Source organism: Sphaeramia orbicularis, chromosome 8 (genome assembly GCF_902148855.1).
Source record: "Sphaeramia orbicularis chromosome 8, fSphaOr1.1, whole genome shotgun sequence".
NCBI lineage: Eukaryota > Metazoa > Chordata > Actinopteri > Kurtiformes > Apogonidae > Sphaeramia > Sphaeramia orbicularis.
Window position 1 is genome coordinate 11,476,039 of NC_043964.1, and position 23,101 is coordinate 11,499,139.

Sequence of the window (23,101 nt, forward strand, 5' to 3'; positions counted from 1 at the left end):
CAGATTTGGATGAAATTTTCAGGGTTTGTTGGAAATGGGATAAGGAAGAAATTATTAAATTTTGGTGGTGATCGGGGGTGGGGGGGCCCACGGGGGGGCCACTGATCAGCCTTGGCGGAGGTCTGCGCTCTCCGAGTGCTTCTAGTTTAAGATAAATTATTGTGCAAATACGTTTTAATATGTAGAAGAATATACACTATGTAGAAGAATCTGATAATAATATCTCTCAATCACCACTCCAGATCCTCTGTAAGTGTGTGGTGATGTACACTGGCTGGTCAAAAAAAAAGTCAACAAATAGCAAAAAGCCTTGCATTGGGGAATTACTGTAGAGATTAATGACTGGAAATGTATGTTTAACCCTAACTGATGCTGGGAGTAACTTCTCATTTCTTAAACAACCTTCAGTTTAGTAGAAAAAAATAAAGATTGGAGATTGGACTATTTTTGAATGGAAAAAGGTCATGTGGTCTGATGAGTCCAAACTGACCCTGTTCCAGAGTGATGGATGCATCAGGGTGAGAAGAGAGGTAGATCAAGTGATTGCCCATCATGCCTAGTGCCTACAATACAAGCCTGTGGGGGCAGTCTCATAGCCAAGTTCTTTTCTTTGGAAGGATATAGCTTATTAATATTTAGAGGAATATCATAATAGTGTTATAATGATTCTAATCTTTAGAGATACAGTAATAACCACATAATGTAATTATTATGTACTGATTACTTACTTTGATACAAGTACAGATGCAGCATCTCTGGAACAATCACTCACAACCAGATAAGACTGCAAACAAACAAAAAACTACTGTTATTAATGCAGATGATTATTACTGTAGGAAGATACGCTTGTAGTAAAATCACAGTTTAGAAAGTTAACAGCCATGAACATAAATCTTTCAGAATTTAGACAACTGAATTATCTTTATAAAACTTTCCCATAAAGAACTTCAATGTGGATAGGAAGACATTATGATATGCTAATTTATTTGAAGCTGCATTGTTATTGCTGTGTTGGTGACTGTGCGTGCTACTTGGTTATTATTGTATCATGATGTGTGTCCTAACTATTATAGAATTACTACAAGCAAACCTCTAGATATTTTTTTACCCAAATGATAAAGCCAAGCCATTATTTTATGTGAACAGTGGAAATACGGACCAGGATCTTAAACACAATACAAAACAGCACAAAGACATTAATATATATTACTTTGGCAATGGCTAAAATGCGATCCATGATGGGCTCTCTGGATTTGCCACCATCAGATTCCAGATGACCGTCCAGTCGAGAAAGGTCAAAAGGGATGAGGCAAGTCATAGACAGCCACAACAACAGCATGTAGCGGGTTTCCCAAGTCTGGAAAAAGTATTTAGTAAAACAAAATATGAGCAAATGAATGCAATTTTTACAACAAAGATAAGGTAATCCATTCATTTCTGCAGGTATCAGCAAATTTAATTCAATGCTTTTTAATGCCACTTTAAACAAATTTAATGCCCATGTCCCACTGCAGATACAGTTTTATATATAGTTTTATGATAGTTTACCATCAACAGGCTTTAACCAGGTTCTGAAATAGTTCCTTATCCAACCACTTCTGCTGAAACTTGCATTTTCTCTTTTTTTTGACATTTGCTAATATTCCCTTCCTTTCGCCACAGCATGAGCACGCTCACAGCACATTGCACTCCAAGCATCTGGTGTTGTGACTTCGTGTATTGGTCATAAACAATAGCCAATTGAAGGGTTCCGCCTGTCAATCATCACACTATACTTCTAATCAAAATTATTAAATGTTTCTATTATCAAAATAAATCTTGAATAACAATGCTTTTTTTCCCCATTATGTGTATTCAATTTTTTAATGCCTCTGGATATTGAATTTAATGCTTTTTAATGCCATTTAAGACCTTAACTTTCACAAAATCTATTTAATGACTTTTAATGCTTTTTAATGACTCACAAAAACCCTGAAGAAATAAAGCCACAAAGGTATAAAGGATTAATCTCACCTCAGTGTCTTTAGGGTCCTGCCTGGACAGCAGGTCCAGAACAGGCTGGACATCAGCCACTTCATGAGGAAAAAGCTGCATGAAGATTTTATATCCTCTCACCTAATAAGAAATAAAACAAACACACTTAAGATTGTCGCAGTTTTTATTTTGTGTGGTTAAGTGTAGTGGGTTTTCACTAACTAAACAGACAAAGATTATCCTTTAAAATACTGTTTCTGACTGACCTTACAGATTATGTAGAGAAATTTGAAGCTCAAATGAACCAATGATGGGGGAGACTTTTCATTCCTTATCGTTTCCAGTATCATGTTGAACATCCAGTCTGATTGAACACCAAAGAAAGGGGTGTTTTTAACATTAATGTACTTTTACAAATAAACTTCCAGTACTTCTAAATACTTATTTTACTGGTATACTTATGTACCAAGATGTGGGTCTAAGAGATGAGGCTGCTCTTGGTATCTGTTCATTATCACTGAGGAAACAAGAGGAAAAAGTGCAATGAATAGCAAGGAAAAGCCAAACATTAAAACAGGTTTATCAATCGATTTAAGGGCGGTGTCTCACCCAAAAATCTCTGTGTAACGGACTCTGTTGACACCATGTCCCCCTGGACCTCCGGCAGGCTGGAGATCAGAGCCCTGGTCTCATCGCTCTCACTGAAGCCCCCCAAGACACAAGTTTTAACAATGATGTCCGACTCTCCTCCATCACCGCCGGAACTCCCATTGTCAGTTTCTGTTAAGGCCATTTTCTCTAACATTTAACCTGATAAACACTTTTTTTTTGTAGCAGACACGAATGCTAGCTTTTGTTCTGCTATTAGTAACACTCAAACAGACCACTTAGCTAACTGTGATTAGCATTTTTTACTTAGCATAAAGCAAAGAATGACGAAACGACGACAGTTATTTAACATATACAAATAGCAAGAAGTCGGCCTAGATTGTGGTGATATACAAACGGCGTGTACACGAAATAAAAGTAACTGTGGTTACAAAAATTACAGATATAAATCCTGACAAACTGTGCGGGATGTTCAATGCACGCCCATTCCAGGTACGGAAAGCGACGAGGTTCAAGAGGGCTCGCGGTCACGTGACACATGAAGGGCGTAGTTCTCTGCGACAAAGCAAATTTATCAGATAAACCTGTTCATAATGTGTGAATTGAAACAATATCACTATCTATTTATGTATAGAGATATTTGTGCGATTCTTACATCATCTTCTTTATACAGTTCTGTGCAAAATCTCAAAAGACCATTAGGTCTGTTGTTTTATTAACCCTTTCATGCACGAATTATGAGAACCTTAATCAAGATTTTTTTTTTTCCGAGTGTTTTTATTCGTCTTTCGGCATGAAAAAAAAACAATGCGACTGAAAATTTTCTAATGAAAAATAAATAAAACATTAAAAAAATAAAAAATTAAATAATAATAATAATAATAATACACTAAAAAATAGTAATAATAACAATAAAAAAATTCTTCTGAACCTTTTTTCATGAAGTTGCAAAAATGTCCACTCAGCTGGACACCATGCGTTTAATTTTTGAAGCAAAGAAACATGTATTTACTGATAAATTGCGTGAAAACTATAACTATTATGTTCAGGGGACATCTACGCAATGTTACCAATTCATGTCAGAAAACATATGTAATGTGTTAAAACTTTATATGTGCAAAAAACAAAACAACAAAATCCATGAATATACAAGAGAAGAGCTGTAGAATTGCTGTCCACTGTAGTGGCCAGTATACATGAAAGGGTTAAAATAAATATACATATGCATTTGCGTGTCTATATCCATACATAACTGCAAAAAAATAGGAACTACTAAAATTTCTAGAAAGAACAAGTGGTGCCAGACACAACAAACCCCACCCCTCGCATGTATTGTTACTTATTTTGTCATCGATCCAGCTGATGTCATCATGTCTATGTATGTGCTGATGTCAGCATATCAATTGCCTCTATATATGTTCCAAGTTTGAAGTAAATTCAAACAACATTGATGTTTTAAAAGACATTTGAAATTTTGCCTATTGTAAGTGAATGGGAGAAAAAATATTTTAAAAATTCATAAATTTTTTTAACTTTGACCATCAGCTCATTCTACTTAAATTAAAAGACAGAAATCCTCCGACATTCAACCTCTGGATTAAATACCTTATAAACTATTTGACATTAGAGAAAATAAGATATACCACAAGAGACAATGCAGCCAAATTTTATGCAATGTGGCAGCCTGTCTTATTATACAAAGATGGACACAAACAATTTCTCATAGTAACTGAGGATGTAGTTTTACTTTATGAATTCATTTTGGATGTGTATGTTTATATATTTTTGTTGAAGTATGAGGTGCATCAGGGTTGAGACTGTTAAATAACTATGTTGTTAAATTTCATATACATTCAATTGTACACTTTTGATTCTTACAATATAAAAATTAAATATAAAAACTTTGGAGAAAAAAAAATTACTTTGACCTACTTGTCACAAAATATAATCTATTCTGGGTCACTGGCAATATATAAACCCAATTTGGTATGAATTCAACTGATAGTTTTGCTGCTAGAGTGTTAACAAACAAAGAAACACCCAAACTGAACCAAAAAATACCCCTTGCCTCCCCTTCGGGAGGCGGGATAAAAGTTTGGAAATATCAGTGCCTATAGACCAAATGTCCAAGTATTTAGTGTGCCCTCCCTTTACAACAAATAGCCCCAACAAATTATTATAGGTGGACTAAAAAAAGTGTTAATGAGACAAAGTTTTCAAGTCTTGTTCAATAAAAAAACCCCAAAAAAAACAACAACTTTCAAACACTTTGCAACATCTTGGGATTTATTGTTGGTTAAGTGTGAAACCAAATACTGCAAGGATTTATTATTACACAGCAAGCTTTTGTAGGTGTATGTAGTTATTCAGTCAATATGACACATCAGTTAAGCTCTTATAGCTAAAGCATACAATGTTCTCATTCACTGTCAAGTCTGATCTTTACACAACAGTATAATTCATTTGTCTGCTGGTCAAACACAGGCAAAAGAAAAGAATGATATAGTTGGAAATGTTGAAAAATATAAATAGAAGTTACTGTAGAAAAAATATAATTAAAAAACACTACACCTCATTTAGTTTTTAAATTTAAGATACTAAGTGAGTAATACAGATCAGGTTGTTGTTTTGATGGTAGCAAATGTTTATAAGTGGAGCAGACTGAGTAGACTTATTGCTGTGTATGTTCATGGTCTTAGTGAATTGTAGTCTCTATACAATATAGTAGGTAGTGCAATATCAGACTGTAATACTTGGATTGTTAAATAATCTGCAGAACTAATATTGGTCAAATTATCATCTGCCACTAATACATAGCTTCCTTTTAAGACTGTGTTAGTGGTTCTAAGTGCAGTTACTTCAGCAGATTCTTCATTATCTTTATGGAAGAGCCTCTGTATCCACCACCAAAGTGGTTCCAGTGATTCAGATAGTGGAAGAGTTGGTAAAGCTGATTTCTCTGTGCAAAACCTGGTGCCTTAGGAATCTTGTCATGGTACGCAGAGTAAAACGAACTGTTGAAGCCACCAAACATCCCTGCAATTCCAAGCTCAAACTCTGAATGGCCGTAGAAGGAAGCAGGGTCAAAGATGACTGGGCCGTCTGCACACTGAGCCACGTTACCACTCCATAAGTCTCCATGAAGTAGAGCAGGGACAATTTCCACATCTGTGAAAAACTGAGGGATCTTCAGCTGTAAGCAGTAATGCATTAAATATGTCATTAATGAGGAAATTGGAAGGAGAGGATACATGTTTCACTCAGAAGAAGGGATACCTGTAGTTGGGCCCAAAGTTCTCTGGATTCCCTGTCTCCATAAGTCTTCTCCACCATGTTAAGCTGAACTTGCAGCCTCTGTCTGGCATAAAATGTCACCCAGTCATCCTGCCACTCATTTTCCTGTGGAAGAACAACAAAAACTGTGGGTCACAGACATAGTGTCCAGGTCAGGTCAACTGGAACATCTCTAATGTTGTCCAGTTTAACATATTGTACAGGTAAAGTAATTCAACTTTCAACTTTATTTGTCCTTAGGAAAGGAAATTCAGCGTGCAGCAGGGGTCATAAACACATGAGCACATACACAGAAACAGCACTACCAGATACCACCACAATAAAATTACACAATACAGGACAAGACACAATGGAGACACTCCTTTCCCAACACAAATGACAAAGGTCCAAGAGGGCAGTACTCAAGTTAATTCCCATAATGGCCATAAGCATTAAAAAATAAATAAATAATCACATAAGAAATTTGGAGACATAAGCTAAGTGAATTCAGATTCATAATAGCCAGGTAAAGTACATAGTTTTGTGCTTACTTGTGGTAAATAGCCACAGCATGTGGTTACTCCAAAACCAAATTTGTCCACAGGTTCCACCTCTACCTCTCCAGCTCCTTTTCCTGCATAAAAACAAAGATTTTATGATTCAACAATTAACTCTCACATAAAAATCTGTCTGCTATTCAGTCAATATACATATCAAAAATGGGTTGTTGTGCATTACCCACTGTCTGCTGCTCTTTATTAAATTTTTCCAACTGCTTCTTGTTGTGAAGATGCAGATCTGCCAGCTGGTCTCCCAAGTGTTTTGAGTACCTATACAGGTGATACAGAATTTCATTTTACAAAGTTTAAAAGGTCTGCTGTCCAGTCTAGATGGATGTGCTGCTACACATATTAACCCTTTCATGCACAGTGGTCACTACAGTGGACAGCTATTCTACAGCTGTTCTGTTGTTTATTCATGTGTTTTGTTGTCAGCCAACATAGTGGAGCTTATGCATCATCCCAAACACTGCAGTTCATACAATTACTGTATCTTTGCTGCTCTTGATAAACCTGATCTACACTAACATGTTTTAGTGTAAATCAATTGGTAATTGTTATTAGACTGTAATTAACAGTTTATTTTTTAAGCAAAAAGTTTTGGGGTTTTTTGCATATTATCTCCATGAAATGAGTAATAACTAGAATTAGAGCACGTTAATATATGAGAAAAAATAAGATTAGCAGCATTAAAAATGTTTATATTTCATAGTTTTCACACAGTATATCAGTAAATACATGTTTTGTGCTTCATAAATTAAATGCATGGTGTCCAGCTGAGTGGACATTTTTGCAACTCCATGAAAAATAGGTTCATAAAAAAATTTCAATCATGTTTTTTCTTTCATGCCTAAAGAGGAATAGAAACACTCTGAAAAAAATCTTGATTAAGGTTCTCATAATTCATGTATGAAAGAGTTAATGTAAAACAGCTAAAACTGTCAATTTCCTAGGTCTCAGGAGGATATTATCTCCATGAAATGAGTAATAACTAATATTAGAGTATGATAAAATGTGAGAAAACATTAGCAATTTAGCAATTAGGGGCATTAAAAATGTTTTTATTTCATAGTTTTCACACAGTTTATCACTTTCTGATGATGAGTTTTAAATATATGTTTCTTTGCTTCAAAAATTAAATGCATGGTGTCCAGCTGAGTGGACATTTTTGTAACTCCATGAAAAATAGGGTCATAAAAAAAAAAATCAATTGCATTGTTTTTTTTCATGCCTAAAAAGGAATAAAAGCAATCAAGAAAAAAATATTGACAAAGGTTCTCATAATACATGCATGAAAGGGTTAATACACTTTGATATATACTGTAGGAGAGGGATCATACTTGCTAAGACCTGACATATCCAGATGTTCCATCACAATCACACTCCCTCCTGTGTCAAGTTGAATCACCTTTACAGGCTTTGGAACTTTTACTGTTGCTGTCTTGTAAATGGCTTCCAAACTGGCCATTTCCCCATCAAACATCCGTTTGGCCTGAGTTAAAAAACACAACAGAAAGAAAACAATGAGGATGATGTTATAGTGTTGTCATGTGTATATAATTCGACTATTCATCATTGCACAGTGTGTGTACAAAGTCCACCTGCTGACAGTCAAATACTAGGACTTGTGAGGTTGCTAGCAAATCATCATTAACAAATCCTACTTGCTATTTGCCTTTTTAATATGTTGCATTCACAAACAGCATATGCTAATGAAGAATTCAACAAAATGCACAGTAATGATTGCAGTAATAATACCTCGCTCTTGTGATTTATCTTCACAAACACTCTCCCAGTGTCAGTATCATAACTCTGGCCCTCGCTGATGCATCCACCTCCTGAGTGTCCAGTCGGCTTCAGGATGCTAGTCCCCAACTCTTTCTTTAACTTGGCTTCCATGGTTGTCTCCGCACACACACTAATTCTAGAAATATGGTGGGAATAATACCAACACAGTAAACATGCAACGCCTGTAGTTTTTGCAGCTACAGCTTCCTGTGTGTGAACCAATGAACACTGTTGTTCGAAGATTTGGTGACGCATATTTAACAGTGACCAATAAAAAACAAGATTTTTGTGATTGACTTGTATTTTATCCTATCAGAGTGACTTGACAGGATGACGTAGCGTCGCCATGGTGCCAAATGAGGCTGAGAGGCTATGTTTGCTACATGCTTTAACTGGATTAAAACACCACTATGTTGCTGCAGAAAACGCGAAATGAGCAGAAATGACATCTGTTTGCTTCTCGGGGCGACTGGCGTTGGGAAAACACTGTTGTTAAAACGATTACATAATATCCTTTACGCTTTATTAAGTGTTTTTTTATTAGAAGCAAGTGAGAGACGTGTGGTGTTAGCGTTAACTAGCTTGCTAATGTAGCTTATTAAGAGCTAAACATTTAGAGTAAGCAGATCTTATATTTTAATAGGTTGTGATTAAATGTACATGTAGTACTACAAATGTATATGTATACTGAATTTGTATGTTTAAGATATTTATGTAAAAATAAAATAAAGTCCACATGTATTATGCATATTTATAGCAGTTTCATATTTTGACTTTTTTGTTTAACCCATACAAATGTCCGTACAAAAATAGTGTAAAAATTCCTCATAAAGATGTTTTAAATGTATATGCATATACAAACCTTAGTTTTGATTATTTATTTCCGTATAAGTAATAAAGGATTACCTTTATTCATCCAGAGAATGTATGTGCAAATATGTCTTTATAGATAGCATGTACGGCTTAAATTTAATTGAATTAAGAAAATAACAGGCACAGTATTATTTCATTGTTGTATTAAAAGACTTATTTAGGAAAACATTGCCACTAAGACCAAGGCAATGGTTATTTTTCCTAACATTATGTTTACAGCTTAGTTTGCATGGTTTGAATGAACTGGGGACACCTCCTTCAACTTTACCCACAGTAAGATTCATTATGAGGCAGTTTTATTACACAGTGTGTAAAACAGTTCAGACCTGACATTTTTTTTTTTTTTTTTTACCTCTGCAGGTAGGAACCAACCTGATAGACCTGACACTGAGGAGGAGGAAGAAAGTGACTGTGAGAGAGCTGGGCGGCTGCATGGGGCCCATTTGGCCAAGTTATTTCAGTGACTGCTCCTCTGTCATTGTAGGTTCCTCTAAATATAGTGCTACGATCTGGAACATTATTAGGAGGGTGAATTGGAATCCCGTTTGATTTAACCATCTTTTGTTCATATTTTTCTATAGTTCGTTGTGGACTCATCCAACACTGCTCAGGTATCTTCCTCTTGTATCCAGGTGTTGTCCGTTCTCTCTGCTGAGCCTCTTCGCAGTGCATCAGTGCTGATTCTCTTTAACAAAAGGTGACACACTTATACATCATTTTCTGTATTGATTTACTTTACCTGCAGTATGTCAGAGACATTGGGTCAGCAGAGTTCATAGTAACTCTGTCTCTTGGACAAAGCTATTCTTACCATTGTGCATTTTCTAATACTTGAATTTTTCATTCCAACTTTTTCAGGGACATGCCTTGTATTATGAGTCTCGTAGAGATAAAGTCACTGTTCCGGCTTGAGGACATCATTGCGTCTGCTACTCAACCAATCACTACACTGGAACTGAGTGCTTGCACCGGAGAGGGGCTTCAGGAAGTCCTGGGCTGGCTGGAGTCTGTAACAGTCAGTTGATGTTATTTGTCCAACATGAAGACACTATTATAAAAGAACTTTCAAGTCTTTATCTAAGATTTCACTGCAGAAATGTTGGACGCACCTTATTTTTTTGTAACAAGATTTCATGTGGATCACCTCCTCATATCTAATATCGGACTCAACAAATGACAAAGAAGCAGTTAATGCTGAATGTTTCATATAAATACTCTATCTGGGTCACAAGAAAAGGATTATCGCTCATTAGGATGAATGAGAAGCAGACTCAGTTGAGTCAGGGCACAGTGGAATGATTGTATGATTGGCCTTAGTAAAATGTATTAAATCAGCACTACTGCTGGTGTTACAGCTCTTTGTACTGGCTTTTTTCTAAATAAATTCTTAAAAAAATATTTGAGTGCTACTTATGGTGAAGTGTGATGATGCATGTAAGACTTCTTAGGCCAGAGTAATTCAATAAAGGTCCTGTTTTTCATTTTTTAACTTGTAGGAAATTGTGAAGAAAAAATGTTGATCCCAATACCATAGTACAGTACTGCAGGCATGAAATGCTACCAGCAGAGGGCATAAAGTGCATAACAAACTGGTATTGGACTATGACAGTGTGGTGAAGATTTCACTATAAAGGAAGATAACAGAAAATCAAAACAAAGCCAAATGAAGAATGGAGCAATATTTCAATTATACCCTTATATTTGATGAGAGTCAGTGGTTCACAAGCAATGAATAAAACTCATGATTCATATATTTTCTAACGCATCTTTTTGCATAAAGTGAATCTAAACCATTTGCGGTATTCCCAAACTACAATGTCATTCAATTAACCCCAGTATTTCATATCATATTTATAAGTAAATTGTATGTATATGCATTTGTGCATCGGTTATAGTCCAACAGATGCTCCATGTGAACATTGTGATGCAGCAACATTGTAGGAACTGGACAGGACTTGGGACTAACTCCTGTCTCCTCACCAGAATCTCTCTCTCATTGAGTCAGAGTATATGAGGCAGCAGTGGGCAGCTAAGCCAATGACAATCAGCGGAGTGAGCAAGAAACATGATGACAAGTTGAAAAACCGTGATGCATCTCCCTGGTAATTATGGCTACGTGGAGTGGCAACAAAATGTTATTGAACTGTGCTTTTATATGTCCTAAATTTGTTAGCAATAGTTACAGCCTGAAAAGGAGTTGTCACGATGCTTATATTTTCTGATACAAAGTTGATACATCTTTTATATCCTGTTGCTCCAATCATGTCGAGAGGAGCAGGACAGGTTATTGAAGTCCAGCACAGCACCAGTTCGCATCGATCTAAGGGTTACTGTACTGTATCACCTTATATAGACAACTAAGAATAGTATTTTTCCTAGAAGTCCTTGGAGCTGTGGTTCAGTCGGCGCTACACTGATACTGTATATCGAGAGTGTAGCCGGATGGCCTTCCCCTTTCTCCGAGATATGTTGATATCGTTGGTCCTCATAAGAAAGGGTTCTGGCTGCTTTGTGTGGCCTGAGATCCCTGAGTGCTGGCTGAAGAGAGGGGCAACAGGGGCTCAGGCAGGCTCCCGAGCAGGTCCAAACCGGGCTGGGCTGGGTGAGTGTGTGAGGAGGGGAGGCTGGCAGGCTGGTGGCTCATAGGCAGCGGCAGTGAGGCACTGTATGGAAGAGAAGTGGCATTGGATGCAGAAGAAAGAGAGGCCGAGCCCATTTGATTCAGTGTTAGTTTGGGCTGCTCAGCTTGGAATGGATTGGTGGCAGAAGGAGCGCTCAGGCCTGCAACGAAAGACACAAAACAAAAAGAGATGGTTAAGTTTCCACTGGTGAGTTATATAATTACCTCTGCCAAGATTATGTTTTCATTGGGGTTTGTTTGTCTGTCTGTCTATCTGTCTGTCTGTTAGCAAGAACACTCAAAAAGTTATGGACGGATTTTGATGAAATTCTCAGGAAATGTTGATACTAGCACAAGGAACATGGCCAAAAAACAAAACCTCCTATCTGCAAATTTTTAGATTTTGAGTTTTCACATTAAATGGTGAGAACAAGGATGACTCCACATTTTCAGTCTATCTGCAAGATAATCCCGCCCTTTCTTATGACATGAAGGTCACCTGACAACAACAACAAAGACCATACTATAATAAAACTAAACAATCAATCAATCAAATTTTTTTTATATAGCGCCAAATCATAACAAAAGTTATCTCATGACACTTTACATACAGAGTTGGTGAAAACCAGACTTTAAGCCAATTTACAGAAACCCAACAGAATTCTCCAGGATCCATGTTTTTTTTTGTTTCCTGAAAAAAGTGATTTTTTCAGAGAGGAAGTTTTGTATTTTGGCCATCGGGGGGAGGGGGGAAAGGCGGACTTATATGCGTTGGAGGAGGTCTGCGCTCTCTGAGTGCTTTTCTAGTTTCTTCTTTTTCTTACGTGCCTGTATGTGTATGGGTGTACAGGTTTACAGGGGTGTGTTTATGGATAATAATAATCTTATGTTGTATAACATGTGATTAAGCAGTAACGGTCTGAGGACTGGAATCAGGGGGTAGGACTGGATAAGCAGTGGCTTCTTCCTACTCCCTTTCAGGAACAACAGTTGTTCCAATTTCTATTATTCTATTTTTTTTATTGTTTTTTTTCCTGTTTTGTATTGTTTGTGTCTGAACAAAACTAAATTAAACTAAACTAATGTCACACTTAATTCACCTCTGAATGAATGAATGAATGAATGGTTTATTTTGGTTTGTATTTTAATCATTGCACTTTGTACAATAATTAGAATAAACATCTTTTTCACCTGATACACTGCTTAACTTTGTCTTGTTTTTATGGTTATTGGACTGTTGTATACTCTTCTGCAAATACATTTACCCTAGGGTACTAATAAAGAAACCTTGAATCTTGAAAATGTGGAATTCCCATGTCAGATCCCATAAGTAACTCCACAAATCCTACACATATCAGACTAAATTCTGACTAAACACAAACACAAAAATGCTATACATATCAAAAATAAACTCTGTCCCTTTCATAACAATGATACACATATCTACATTTTACCTGATAGAAAGGGGTTCTTGTTCTTGGATTGGGGATTTGTTGGGATCAGGCTGTCCAGGTTCACCAGAGATGCCGCTGTGGGACCCAGGAAGGCTTCAGGGGTCTGACACGTACGAGCGCTGGGGGCAGCTAGGCTTTCACCAAGACGGGACAGGTCAAAGAGCTCAGGACTGGCTGCTTCTCCTCGCCCATTGACATTGACTTGGCCTCCATCCATGGCTTCATCAAACAGATCCCCATCTACATATATATATATATATATATATATACATACACACACATACATACACTCAACATAATTAGCTACATAATTGTCACCATATGTTCACTGTTGTTTATGTGTATATTTCCTTCCTTGAGTTAGTTATTATTTGTTTATTTATTCGCTAGCACAACTAAGAATGGCATTGGTAAAAGATTATATGTGTATTTGTATGTGTGTGTATAAGTATAAACGTATATATGTGTATATGGATGAATGAGTGTGTGTGTATGTGTGTTTGTGTGTGTGTGAATAGATATATAAATATAGAAGAGTAATGTAAAAGGAAGAGGGACATATACTATTAATAATATTGTAGGGAGAGGGGGTGGGATTAAATAAATTGCACTTCTTCCCACCCCTTTTCAGGCATGTAAATGGAATTATTGTGCTTTTCTTCTGTCTAAGATTGTTATGATTCTTGATATTTGTATTATTATGTATGTTTTGCAAGTGCATATATGTTAAATTTCATTGCATGTTCGGAATAAATCACAAAATCACATATTATTACTATTATTAGGCCCGAACCCACCCCTATTAAAATCACACAGTTCTGTTTTTATTACTATTATTTTGTCACCTCTTTGCATGCAAATTTGACCCCCTGAACATTAACAAAAATTAAATTTTATTTGACCAAAAATTCAATACTGGCAAAAATTTATTTTATTTGAAGTCACCCCCAAAAAAAAATTAGCAAAATGACTTGGCCATGCCCCCTCAAAAATCAAAATACATTACGCGAATGGAAGACCTACCCAAATTTTTTTCCGTGTAGAAAAATGAAACTTGGTATGGACAGAGCCCATGTAAAAATTACATTATGGCCCCGCCCTAAACCCAACAGGAAGTCGGCCATATTGGGTGGAAGTGTGGACCTATAAAATCACACCCCTCATACTTTCAACATCTTTTCCTAGGGTTTACATCCAATTTGGACCAAACTTGGTAAAAAATCATCTACAACACACGTGTGATCCAAAGCTATCGATTACATTTTTGATCAAATGTTGAGCGTGGCTGTGACGAGCTCATGACAAAGCGGCCGTTTTCAGAAGTATAAAAGTGTGTGTGTCTCAGAATTTCGAATCGAGCGCATAATACGGTGTCCTCTCGCTGTCGGGTGGCCTCAGTGGTCCCGTGGGGAGGCGGCCATGCAGGAGGGCTACCACCGTGCTACTTGTTGTTTCTACTAGTACTTTACAATTTGTAATTTGCCTGTTTTTTTTTTTTTTTTTTATAAAAAAATGAAAAAAGGTGAACGACACGCACATCCAAAATTAGAGGTGTGCAGGATCCCAAAAAAGTAGAACGTGAGAAAAAATAAAGGAAGGTCCGCACAACCAGTGAGCTCCCAAACCATTTAATAGTGACGTTTCAGGCCGAGGCCCTTCATCAGACTGAGGACAGAAACTTACACAGGTGTTCTATATGTGGCGTCTAATCACAACACGTGACCCGCGTTACATGTCATAACAGAAAAAAATATTAAAACTTTTCAAACATATGATCAATTGTAAATGATCAAGAGTCTTACATTTCAGAGTATCCACAAATACAAAATACACAGGTGTTATTATATGCAGTGTCTGACCAAAATAGCACGTGACATGCAATATACGTCATCTTAGAAGATCAGAAAATAACTTGTAAAGCCTAATCATATGTACAATCAATCATAAATCATAAAGTGTTACAAACGTCTACAAATATACATGATTTTTAATGATCAAATTGCTTTGCACTCATATTTGTAAACAGATATTAATCAAATTTCTACAGGTCTGCGTCGTTATACTGTCCATCTGAATGGGGTGACAAGCACCACAGCATGTGTGCACGGTTCTTATTAACAAAAATACAAGAACAGATTTACAAGAGCAAAAACAAAAGAAAAATTGTTTTAAAAAAGTTTATATTGGGCAACATTGAGATACATCCAAACACCTGTGTATTTTGTATTTGTGGATACTCTGAAATGTAAGACTCTTGATCATTTACAATTGATCATATGTTTGAAAAGTTTTAATATTTTTTTCTGTTATGACGTGTAACGCGGGTCACGTGTTGTGATTAGACGCCACATATAGAACACCTGTGTAAGTTTCTGTCCTCAGTCTGATGAAGGGCCTCGGCCCGAAACGTCACTATTAAATGGTTTGGGAGCTCACTGGTTGTGCGGACCTTCCTTTATTTTTTCTCACGTTTTTTTTTTTTTATAGTCATTGTTTTGCTATTTTCTTGCAGTATTTCTTGTATATTCGATGTTGTGCTGCTATTGGAACCTCGATTTCCTGAGACTTTTCCCCAAAGGATCAATAAAATTTTATCTAATCTAATCTAATGTAATCTAATCTAATCTAGCGTCAGCAAATAGTATGTCTGTTACATGTGATGATCAGAACCAGAGTGAGGCCATGTTTACATTGCAGGGACTATGAACCTGTCAAAGACCTCAGGGTGTTTCCAGTACAGGCACCAGGATCTACATTTAGTTGTAGGCTTTTATTTTACTCTCTAAAGGTCTCTTCTCTGGGGGCTGTATCCTCTAATCCAAGGGTGTCAAAGTCATTCTAGTTCAGGGGCCAAATTCGACCCAATATGATCTGAAATGGGATGTGCTTGCAAATAGTAACATGATACTTATAAATAATGTCAACTCCAAACTTTTAGAGTGAATAAAGTAAAATTACATGGAAATTACATGATGGAAATCTTTACATCTACAAGCTATCCTTTAAAAATGTCGATAACGTGAAACGCCATGAAATATCTTAAGAAAATTCTGTGCTATTTTAACAATATTATGACTGAGCTTATCATTTACACATGTGCATTACAACTTAAAGATCACAGTGGATCTACAAACACACAAAAACATTTAATAAAAGGCAGAAAATTGTTAAAATTGCACTTAATTTTCTTAAGATATTTCAGGTTGTTCATATTTTTTGTTCAGATTATTCACTTTCATTGTAAAGAGATAGTTTTTAAATGTAAACATCCCATATAATTATACTTTTTTTTTTTACACTAAAACAAAGACAACATTTGGAGTCGTCATTATTTATGGATTATTATGATAGTATGTTACTTGTCTGATCCACTTGAGATCAAATTGGGCGAATGTGGAACCTGAACTAAACTGATTTCAACATCTGTGATCGGTGTAAATTCATTCCACAGGCCGGATTGGACCCTGTGGTGGGCCGATTTTGGTCCGCGGGCCGTATGTTTGACACCCCTGCTCTAATCACTCAGGACCTTTAGGCATGTTCACATTTGTACCACATTAGTACTCAGCATTATATTTAAAGTGATGCTTAACACTAAAACATGTTTGTTGAGCTGAAAACTGACTCAAATCCTCAATTTTGGGGATAATGCACACAAACTTAACAAAAAAAAAATCTTGTTGAGCTTTCATAATTGGAAATGAAGCTGAGTTGAATGTTAAATGTTAGAATATTTAACTTCCGAACCTAATTAATTTTAACTTTTTTTTTTTTTTGCCCTTTTCCGACACAATAGCAGGGATTTTGCCTCATGACACCACTGGCTCAAAAAGTTAAAGCACTTCACATTCAGAACGAAGGTAAAATTACACTGTGTGCAACTATTTTTAAAAAGCTCTCACTGTATATATATAGTTTCTCATTATGATTCAGCACATTATTAAAGCTCTACCTACCGATGTGGCATTTCTCACAGCACTTAGTAAAAGTTTGAACATGAACAACCCGCCTCCCTCCAAAGCCCCGCCCCCTTCCCTCTGCCTGAGCTCTGAGGCTCCTCCTCCCTCTCCTGATGCACGATGGAAATGGAGGAGGAAGCAGAGGTGGAGGTCCGGTCCGTTTTGGCATGTCCACGGACCCCTCCCTCAGTAATCAGACGCATCATCCACCTGCCGCAGGCCCACTGCTCCTGTTCCATCAGTAGACCTGGTCTGTGCAGTACTGGGTCAGTGTTTTCACTGCAGTGCTCAGGGGATGGGCGCGCGCACTGTGAACGCGCGGCCTCCGCGAATTTTCCGTGGACATTTGAAGTTTCATAGTCCATACAATTATCATCCTACATCATCTTACATGTGTGACACCATGTACATGTACCTGTATGAGTCCCACCGTCATAAAAGCTGAGCTTTATGCAGACCGGTTTAGTCCAGTACAACTGACTTCCGGACTTTTATCTCCATCCTTCATTCATCAGACTCCCGTTTGTTCCCCTCAGTTGTTGTTTCTGTTCATAAATCAGTTTTTTCCCTTCCACATGTGCATGTCAGTTCTATCCATACACATCCCAAACAGTAGACTGTGGTCAGTGACAGGAGAAGCAGCACCAGTGAAGCGTCAGATTCAGAGGGACACATATCGGATGTGAGACAGCGATAATGGATCGGAAGCTGGACGGTCGTAATGGATGATTGACAGGAGGCTCAGTCAGGTTCGGCCAATTATTTTATTCGGACCGACTAAAATGATTGGTCAGACTTTTATCAGAAATATATGAGAATTAAACATTTTTGAGTTTCAATGCCTGGCGGATTTCTTTTACATTTTAGTTTGACACACACTTATTAGGAGCATTTTAAGATGACAAAAGAAAAGTGTAAAAATGCCACATCATACGGTATAGCTTTAATATGGAAATACATATGATAGATGATTAGTGCATTTATACTAAGGATGAAATGAATCTGTGCTAAAACTATAATTTTTTCCTCCTCTGAGCCGGTGTTTAGACAATATTGGAAATACATACAGTCAAAGCTATTTCCTGGGATTACGGTTCCAGAGCTGAAAGTTCATGTACATTGGGTAGAAATACAGTCTAACCCTCACAGATCTAAACAGCAGACAGCAACATAAATCATCTACTGATCTAGTTGAGACTAGCAAAGAAAACATAAAGTTAACCTGAGGGGCTTCCAGTTCTGGGTGAAGGGTCCTTTCCAGCTCCTGTAACTGCTGATGGTGCAGAGAATGGATCCACACCGGAAGCTGCCAGAAAAATGATCAAACACAGATACAGATTAGGTTTATGTATCACCAAGGGGGAATTAGAATAGAATAGAATAGAATAGAATAGAATAGAATAGATCTTTAGTGTCACTGTCACAGGAACAATGAAAAAAAAACAACACTTAATGCAAAAAAGATTGTATAAAAATATCACGCAAAAATACTGAAATGTAGGCATGTGCAAAAAGCTGCTGGATAAAATATTGAATACACTTATGTTACTAAAGTACCACAAAAACTACTGAAATATAGAAAAGCTACCTCTGTACTAAAAGTGAGAGGTATGTCTAACAAATAAGGATATATGCAGGAAATACAGGATATATGCAGGTAATATATAATATATACAAGTATTAGAGGATATATACAGGTAATGTAAGATATACATGTAATATAGGATATATAGGTAATATATAATATATATAGGCAATATACTGCAGGATATATGCAGGTAATATAGGATATATACAGGTAATAGATGATATATGCAGGTAATAGAGGATATATACAGGTAATAGAGGGTATATGCAGGTAATAGAGGATATATACTGGTAACAGAGGATATATACAGGTAATAGAGGATATATACAGGTAATAGAGGGTTATTGCAGGTAATAGAGGATATATACAGGTAATATAGGATATATACAGGTAATAGAGGGTATACGCAGGTAATAGAGGATATATACAGGTAATAGAGGATATATGCAGGTAATAGAGGGTTATTGCAGGTAATAGAGGATATATACAGGTAATATAGGATATATGCAGGTAATATAGGATATATACAGGTAATAGAGGATATATACAGGTAATAGAGGATATATACAGGTAATAGAGGATATATGCAGGTAATAGAGGGTTATTGCAGGTAATAGAGGATATATACAGGTAATATAGGATATATGCAGGTAATATAGGATATATACAGGTAATAGAGGATATATACAGGTAATAGAGGATATATACAGGTAACAGAGGATATATGCAGGTAATAGAGGGTATATACAGGTAATAGAGGGTATATGCAGGTAATAGAGGATATATACAGGTAATAGAGGATATATACAGGTAATATAGGATATATACAGGTAATAGAGGATATATACAGGTAATAGAGGATATATGCAGGTAATAGAGGATATATACAGGTAATAGAGGATATATACAGGTAATAGAGGATATACATATACAGGTAATAGAGGATATATGCAGGTAATAGAGGATATATACAGGTAATATAGGATATATGCAGGTAATAGAGGGTATATGCAGGTAATAGAGGGTATATACAGGTAATAGAGGGTATACGCAGGTAATAGAGGATATATGCAAGTAATAGAGGATATATATAGGTAATAGAGGATATATGCAGGCAATGTAGGATATATACAGGTAATAGAGGATATATGCAAGTAATATAGGATATATACAGGTAATAGAGGATATATGCAGGTAACATAGGATATATACAGGCAATATAGGCAATATACTGTAGGATATATACAGGCAATATATACAGGTAATATAGGATATATTCATTAATTCATTCATTTTCTGAACCCCCCATCGACTGGTGTTGGAATCGAATCCAGGACCTTCTTGCTGTGAGGCATGAGTGCTAACCACTGCACCAGTGTGTCGCCCAGTATAGGATATATATAGAGGTAATAATGGATATGTACAGTTGAGATTAGGAAAAAAAGGTGCATATGTTGTGGTTATTGTACTGAGGTAGGGTGAGTATTCCATTGGACTGGTGGTGGTGGTTGTTCGTCATAATGTTGTTATGGTGAAATGTTTTATTCTAATTCTTCTCTTTCATTGAACCAAACTCACTCTACAGTCAGTGTGAGCGTTTGCACACACTGACACATACATACCTGCGTCAGAAGGAAAGGCCCACACTCTGTTGGCTGAGTTGATGTTGGAGGCGTTGTTCTGCGGGGCATCCCATGGGTCAACTGGGGGCTGGCTCGGCTCCCACGGTGGGGGAGGGCTGCTGGGTGGCGGTACCATCCATGGGGAGTCGGGCCTTGGTATATTGCTGCTGCCATCTTGAATAACATGGAGGTGAATCACAGAGGTGATGAGAGATGTGTAACCATAGACATTAAAAAGCACATACTCATAGAAACATATTTATTTAACCCTTTAACCCCTGATGTGTCTGTGGTGAGCGCTCTGAATGTATGATTTATCTAAAATATTCAGAAAAATTCAACTGTTCGCTCAATAGTAAAAATTTCAAAACGTGCTGATAGAATCAACTTTGCACTTTCCAAAGACATCCGAGCATGCTCAGTACACCCCCCACCACCTATGGAATGGGGGGCAAAACACAGAGCAGTGAGTGAGACCGACTCTTTAGGCTTTTTTTTTTTTTTTTTTTACACCATCTTTGTCGTTTTTGGTTTTTACTGTTGTTTGCAGTGTTTTCCTTTTTTTTTTTTTTTTTTTTTTTTTAACTGTGTTTTTATTGAGTTTTGACCATGTAGCTGCTTTTTGGAGTTCAGCCTGGTGCCAAAAAGCAGCTGGACGGATTTAGAAAAAAACTACTGAAAAATACATGTTGTTGTTCAGTGTGTTCCAGTTCACTGTTCACGTTCCACATCCTAAATCTTTTACTGATGTACATTCTGAGCGCCTTATTTAGTAAAAACCTGTCAAACTTCAATTCCCATCTTTGTCTTTTTCGGTTATTCCTCCCTGTTTTGACCTAAAACACACAGTAAAGAAAAACCACAGAAGAAAAGGAACACAAACACATACTCACAGCAGCTTTTATGACCCTGAAACAGACACAAATTCACAGCAGAAACAACGTCTCAGGGGTTAAAGGGTTAAAGGCATCTAGAGTCATATATTTATCCACTCATTCAGTAAACTTTTATCTAATTCTGCCCTCATTCTATCCTCATTTTCAATGTAACTGAATAAACAAAAACACATTAAATTCTATATAAAACAAGAACAGCTACGAATACATCTGCATTGACTCCTACGTTGCACAGTGATTTTCCGATCTCGCTATAAATAGCCGGCACCTGCAACGTAATACTCTCATTTGAGTGTGTATGAAAGGAGCTCACAGTAAAAGACAACAGCAAGGTGATACATGAGGGTAAAAAAAACAGGAGTCAGGTCCTTATATATATATAAATGAAACCCGATGCTTATCACATCTTACAAACCTCTGCATACAGATGACAATGATGAGTGTAGTCATTAATAAGCACAGTCAGTAATAAATCTAAGAGTACAGTGAATAAACTAAGAACTGCAGCTGATGCATGTGTGTATGAAATGTCCTCATGGTGTAAAGTTTCCTAAAAGGAAACTTGATTTGATCCAATTTTATGTCTTCCTTCGCTCGCTATTTCAGGCCTGGTGTTTAACCCTTTATCAGGCAAGCGACTATTTTTGGTCATTTCCACACACATCTACACATCTACAAGACCAGAGGTGTAAGAAAATATCAGTTCCGTAATATATCGCGGTATTTCACTTCATGATATTGTATTGATGTTAAAAAGTACTATCGATATTTTAAAGTATTTATTCAAATGCAGACATGGCGGAAATTCATTTTTGGTTTGTTTTTGTTTATCATGCTCTTTTATTTCTATATTGTATAATTTCCACACATATTACAAGATCAGGGGTGTAAGAAAATATCAGTTCTGCAATATATCACGATATTTCACTTCATGATACTGTATCAATATTAAAAAGTACTGTATCGATATTTTAAAGTATTTATTCTAGTACAGACATGGCGGAAATTCCTTTTTGGTTTGTTTTTGTTTATCATGCTCTTTTATTTCTTTATTCTATCATTTCCGCACACATTACAAGACCAGGGGTGTAAGAAAATATTGGTTCTGCAATATATCGCGATATTTCACTTCATGATACTGTATCGATATTAAAAAGTACTGTATCAATATTTTATTTTAAAGTATTTATTCAAGTGCAGACATGGCGGAGATTCTTTTTTTTGTTTGTTTATCATACTCTTTTATTTCTATATTTTATAATTTCCACACACGTTACAAGACCAGGGATGTAAGAAAATATGGGTTCCACAATATATCGTGAAATTTCACTTCATGATACTGTATCGATATTAAAAAGAACTGTATAGATATTTTAAAGTGTTTATTCAAATGCAGACATAGCGGAGATTCTTTTTTTTATCATGTTCTTTTATTTCTATATTGTATCATTTCCACACACACTACAAGACCAGAGGTGTAAGAAAATATCGGTTCCACAATATATCGTGATATTTCACTTCATGATACTGTATTGATATTAAAAAGTACTGTATTGATATTTTAAAATATTTATTCAAATGCAGACATAGTGGAGATTCATTTTTGTTTTTTGTTTATCATGCTCTTTTATTTCTATATTCACATGGGTATTTTGCTTTGTTTGTTGACTACAAAAATAGTATTGTGATATCGCAGGTCATACATGTAGTTTTTTTTAAATCAATAACGGTTACTTCAAGCATCCTAAAAGCACTGTTTACTGTCTGAAAGAGGCAGATGTCAGTTTTCTTTATTGGAATTGCACAAAAATAATGTTCTGATGTGGGATGAGTCAGGGGCTGAAAACTATGCATTCTTTTCACAATAGAATACGAATATTTAAGA

General features: G+C 36.4%; 4 protein-coding genes across 6 annotated transcripts in view; 1 reads left to right on the forward strand and 3 right to left on the reverse strand.

The window, feature by feature from the left end:
- tbcd (tubulin folding cofactor D) overlaps positions 1-3,097 on the reverse strand; it is a 45,209-nt gene extending 42,112 nt beyond the window's left edge. Inside the window, exons 1-6 of the mRNA XM_030140605.1 lie at positions 2,584-3,097; positions 2,441-2,491; positions 2,241-2,338; positions 2,014-2,115; positions 1,211-1,357; positions 729-784 (exon numbers count right to left, since the gene is read on the reverse strand). Coding sequence (XP_029996465.1) covers positions 729-784; positions 1,211-1,357; positions 2,014-2,115; positions 2,241-2,338; positions 2,441-2,491; positions 2,584-2,779 — 650 coding nt within the window. The 5' untranslated portion in view covers positions 2,780-3,097. The remainder of the gene's footprint in view (positions 1-728; positions 785-1,210; positions 1,358-2,013; positions 2,116-2,240; positions 2,339-2,440; positions 2,492-2,583) is intronic.
- A 1,751-nt stretch (positions 3,098-4,848) lies between these two features.
- fn3krp (fructosamine 3 kinase related protein) lies at positions 4,849-8,435 on the reverse strand. Its single transcript, XM_030140610.1, has 6 exons — positions 8,175-8,435; positions 7,757-7,908; positions 6,595-6,686; positions 6,408-6,490; positions 5,860-5,982; positions 4,849-5,776 (listed from the first exon to the last, which is right to left on the reverse strand). Exons 1-6 carry the CDS (start codon positions 8,313-8,315, stop codon positions 5,438-5,440), a joined length of 930 nt encoding a protein of 309 aa, XP_029996470.1. The 5' UTR covers positions 8,316-8,435; the 3' UTR covers positions 4,849-5,437.
- A 114-nt stretch (positions 8,436-8,549) lies between these two features.
- On the forward strand, positions 8,550-10,466 carry arl16 (ADP-ribosylation factor-like 16). The gene is made up of 5 exons (XM_030140612.1): positions 8,550-8,712; positions 9,295-9,350; positions 9,438-9,557; positions 9,659-9,774; positions 9,936-10,466. Exons 1-5 carry the CDS (start codon positions 8,577-8,579, stop codon positions 10,099-10,101), a joined length of 594 nt encoding a protein of 197 aa, XP_029996472.1. The 5' UTR covers positions 8,550-8,576; the 3' UTR covers positions 10,102-10,466.
- A 282-nt stretch (positions 10,467-10,748) lies between these two features.
- epn3a (epsin 3a) overlaps positions 10,749-23,101 on the reverse strand; it is a 38,954-nt gene continuing 26,601 nt past the window's right edge. For 2 of the 3 annotated variants that reach the window (XM_030140608.1, XM_030140606.1), the window contains 4 exons: positions 20,321-20,494; positions 18,333-18,419; positions 13,152-13,391; positions 10,749-11,858 (listed from right to left, as the gene is read on the reverse strand). In XM_030140608.1, the coding sequence (XP_029996468.1) occupies positions 11,563-11,858; positions 13,152-13,391; positions 18,333-18,419; positions 20,321-20,494 (797 nt within the window). In that variant the 3' untranslated portion in view covers positions 10,749-11,562. The remainder of the gene's footprint in view (positions 11,859-13,151; positions 13,392-18,332; positions 18,420-20,320; positions 20,495-23,101) is intronic. The other variant, XM_030140607.1, reaches the window with a different exon arrangement.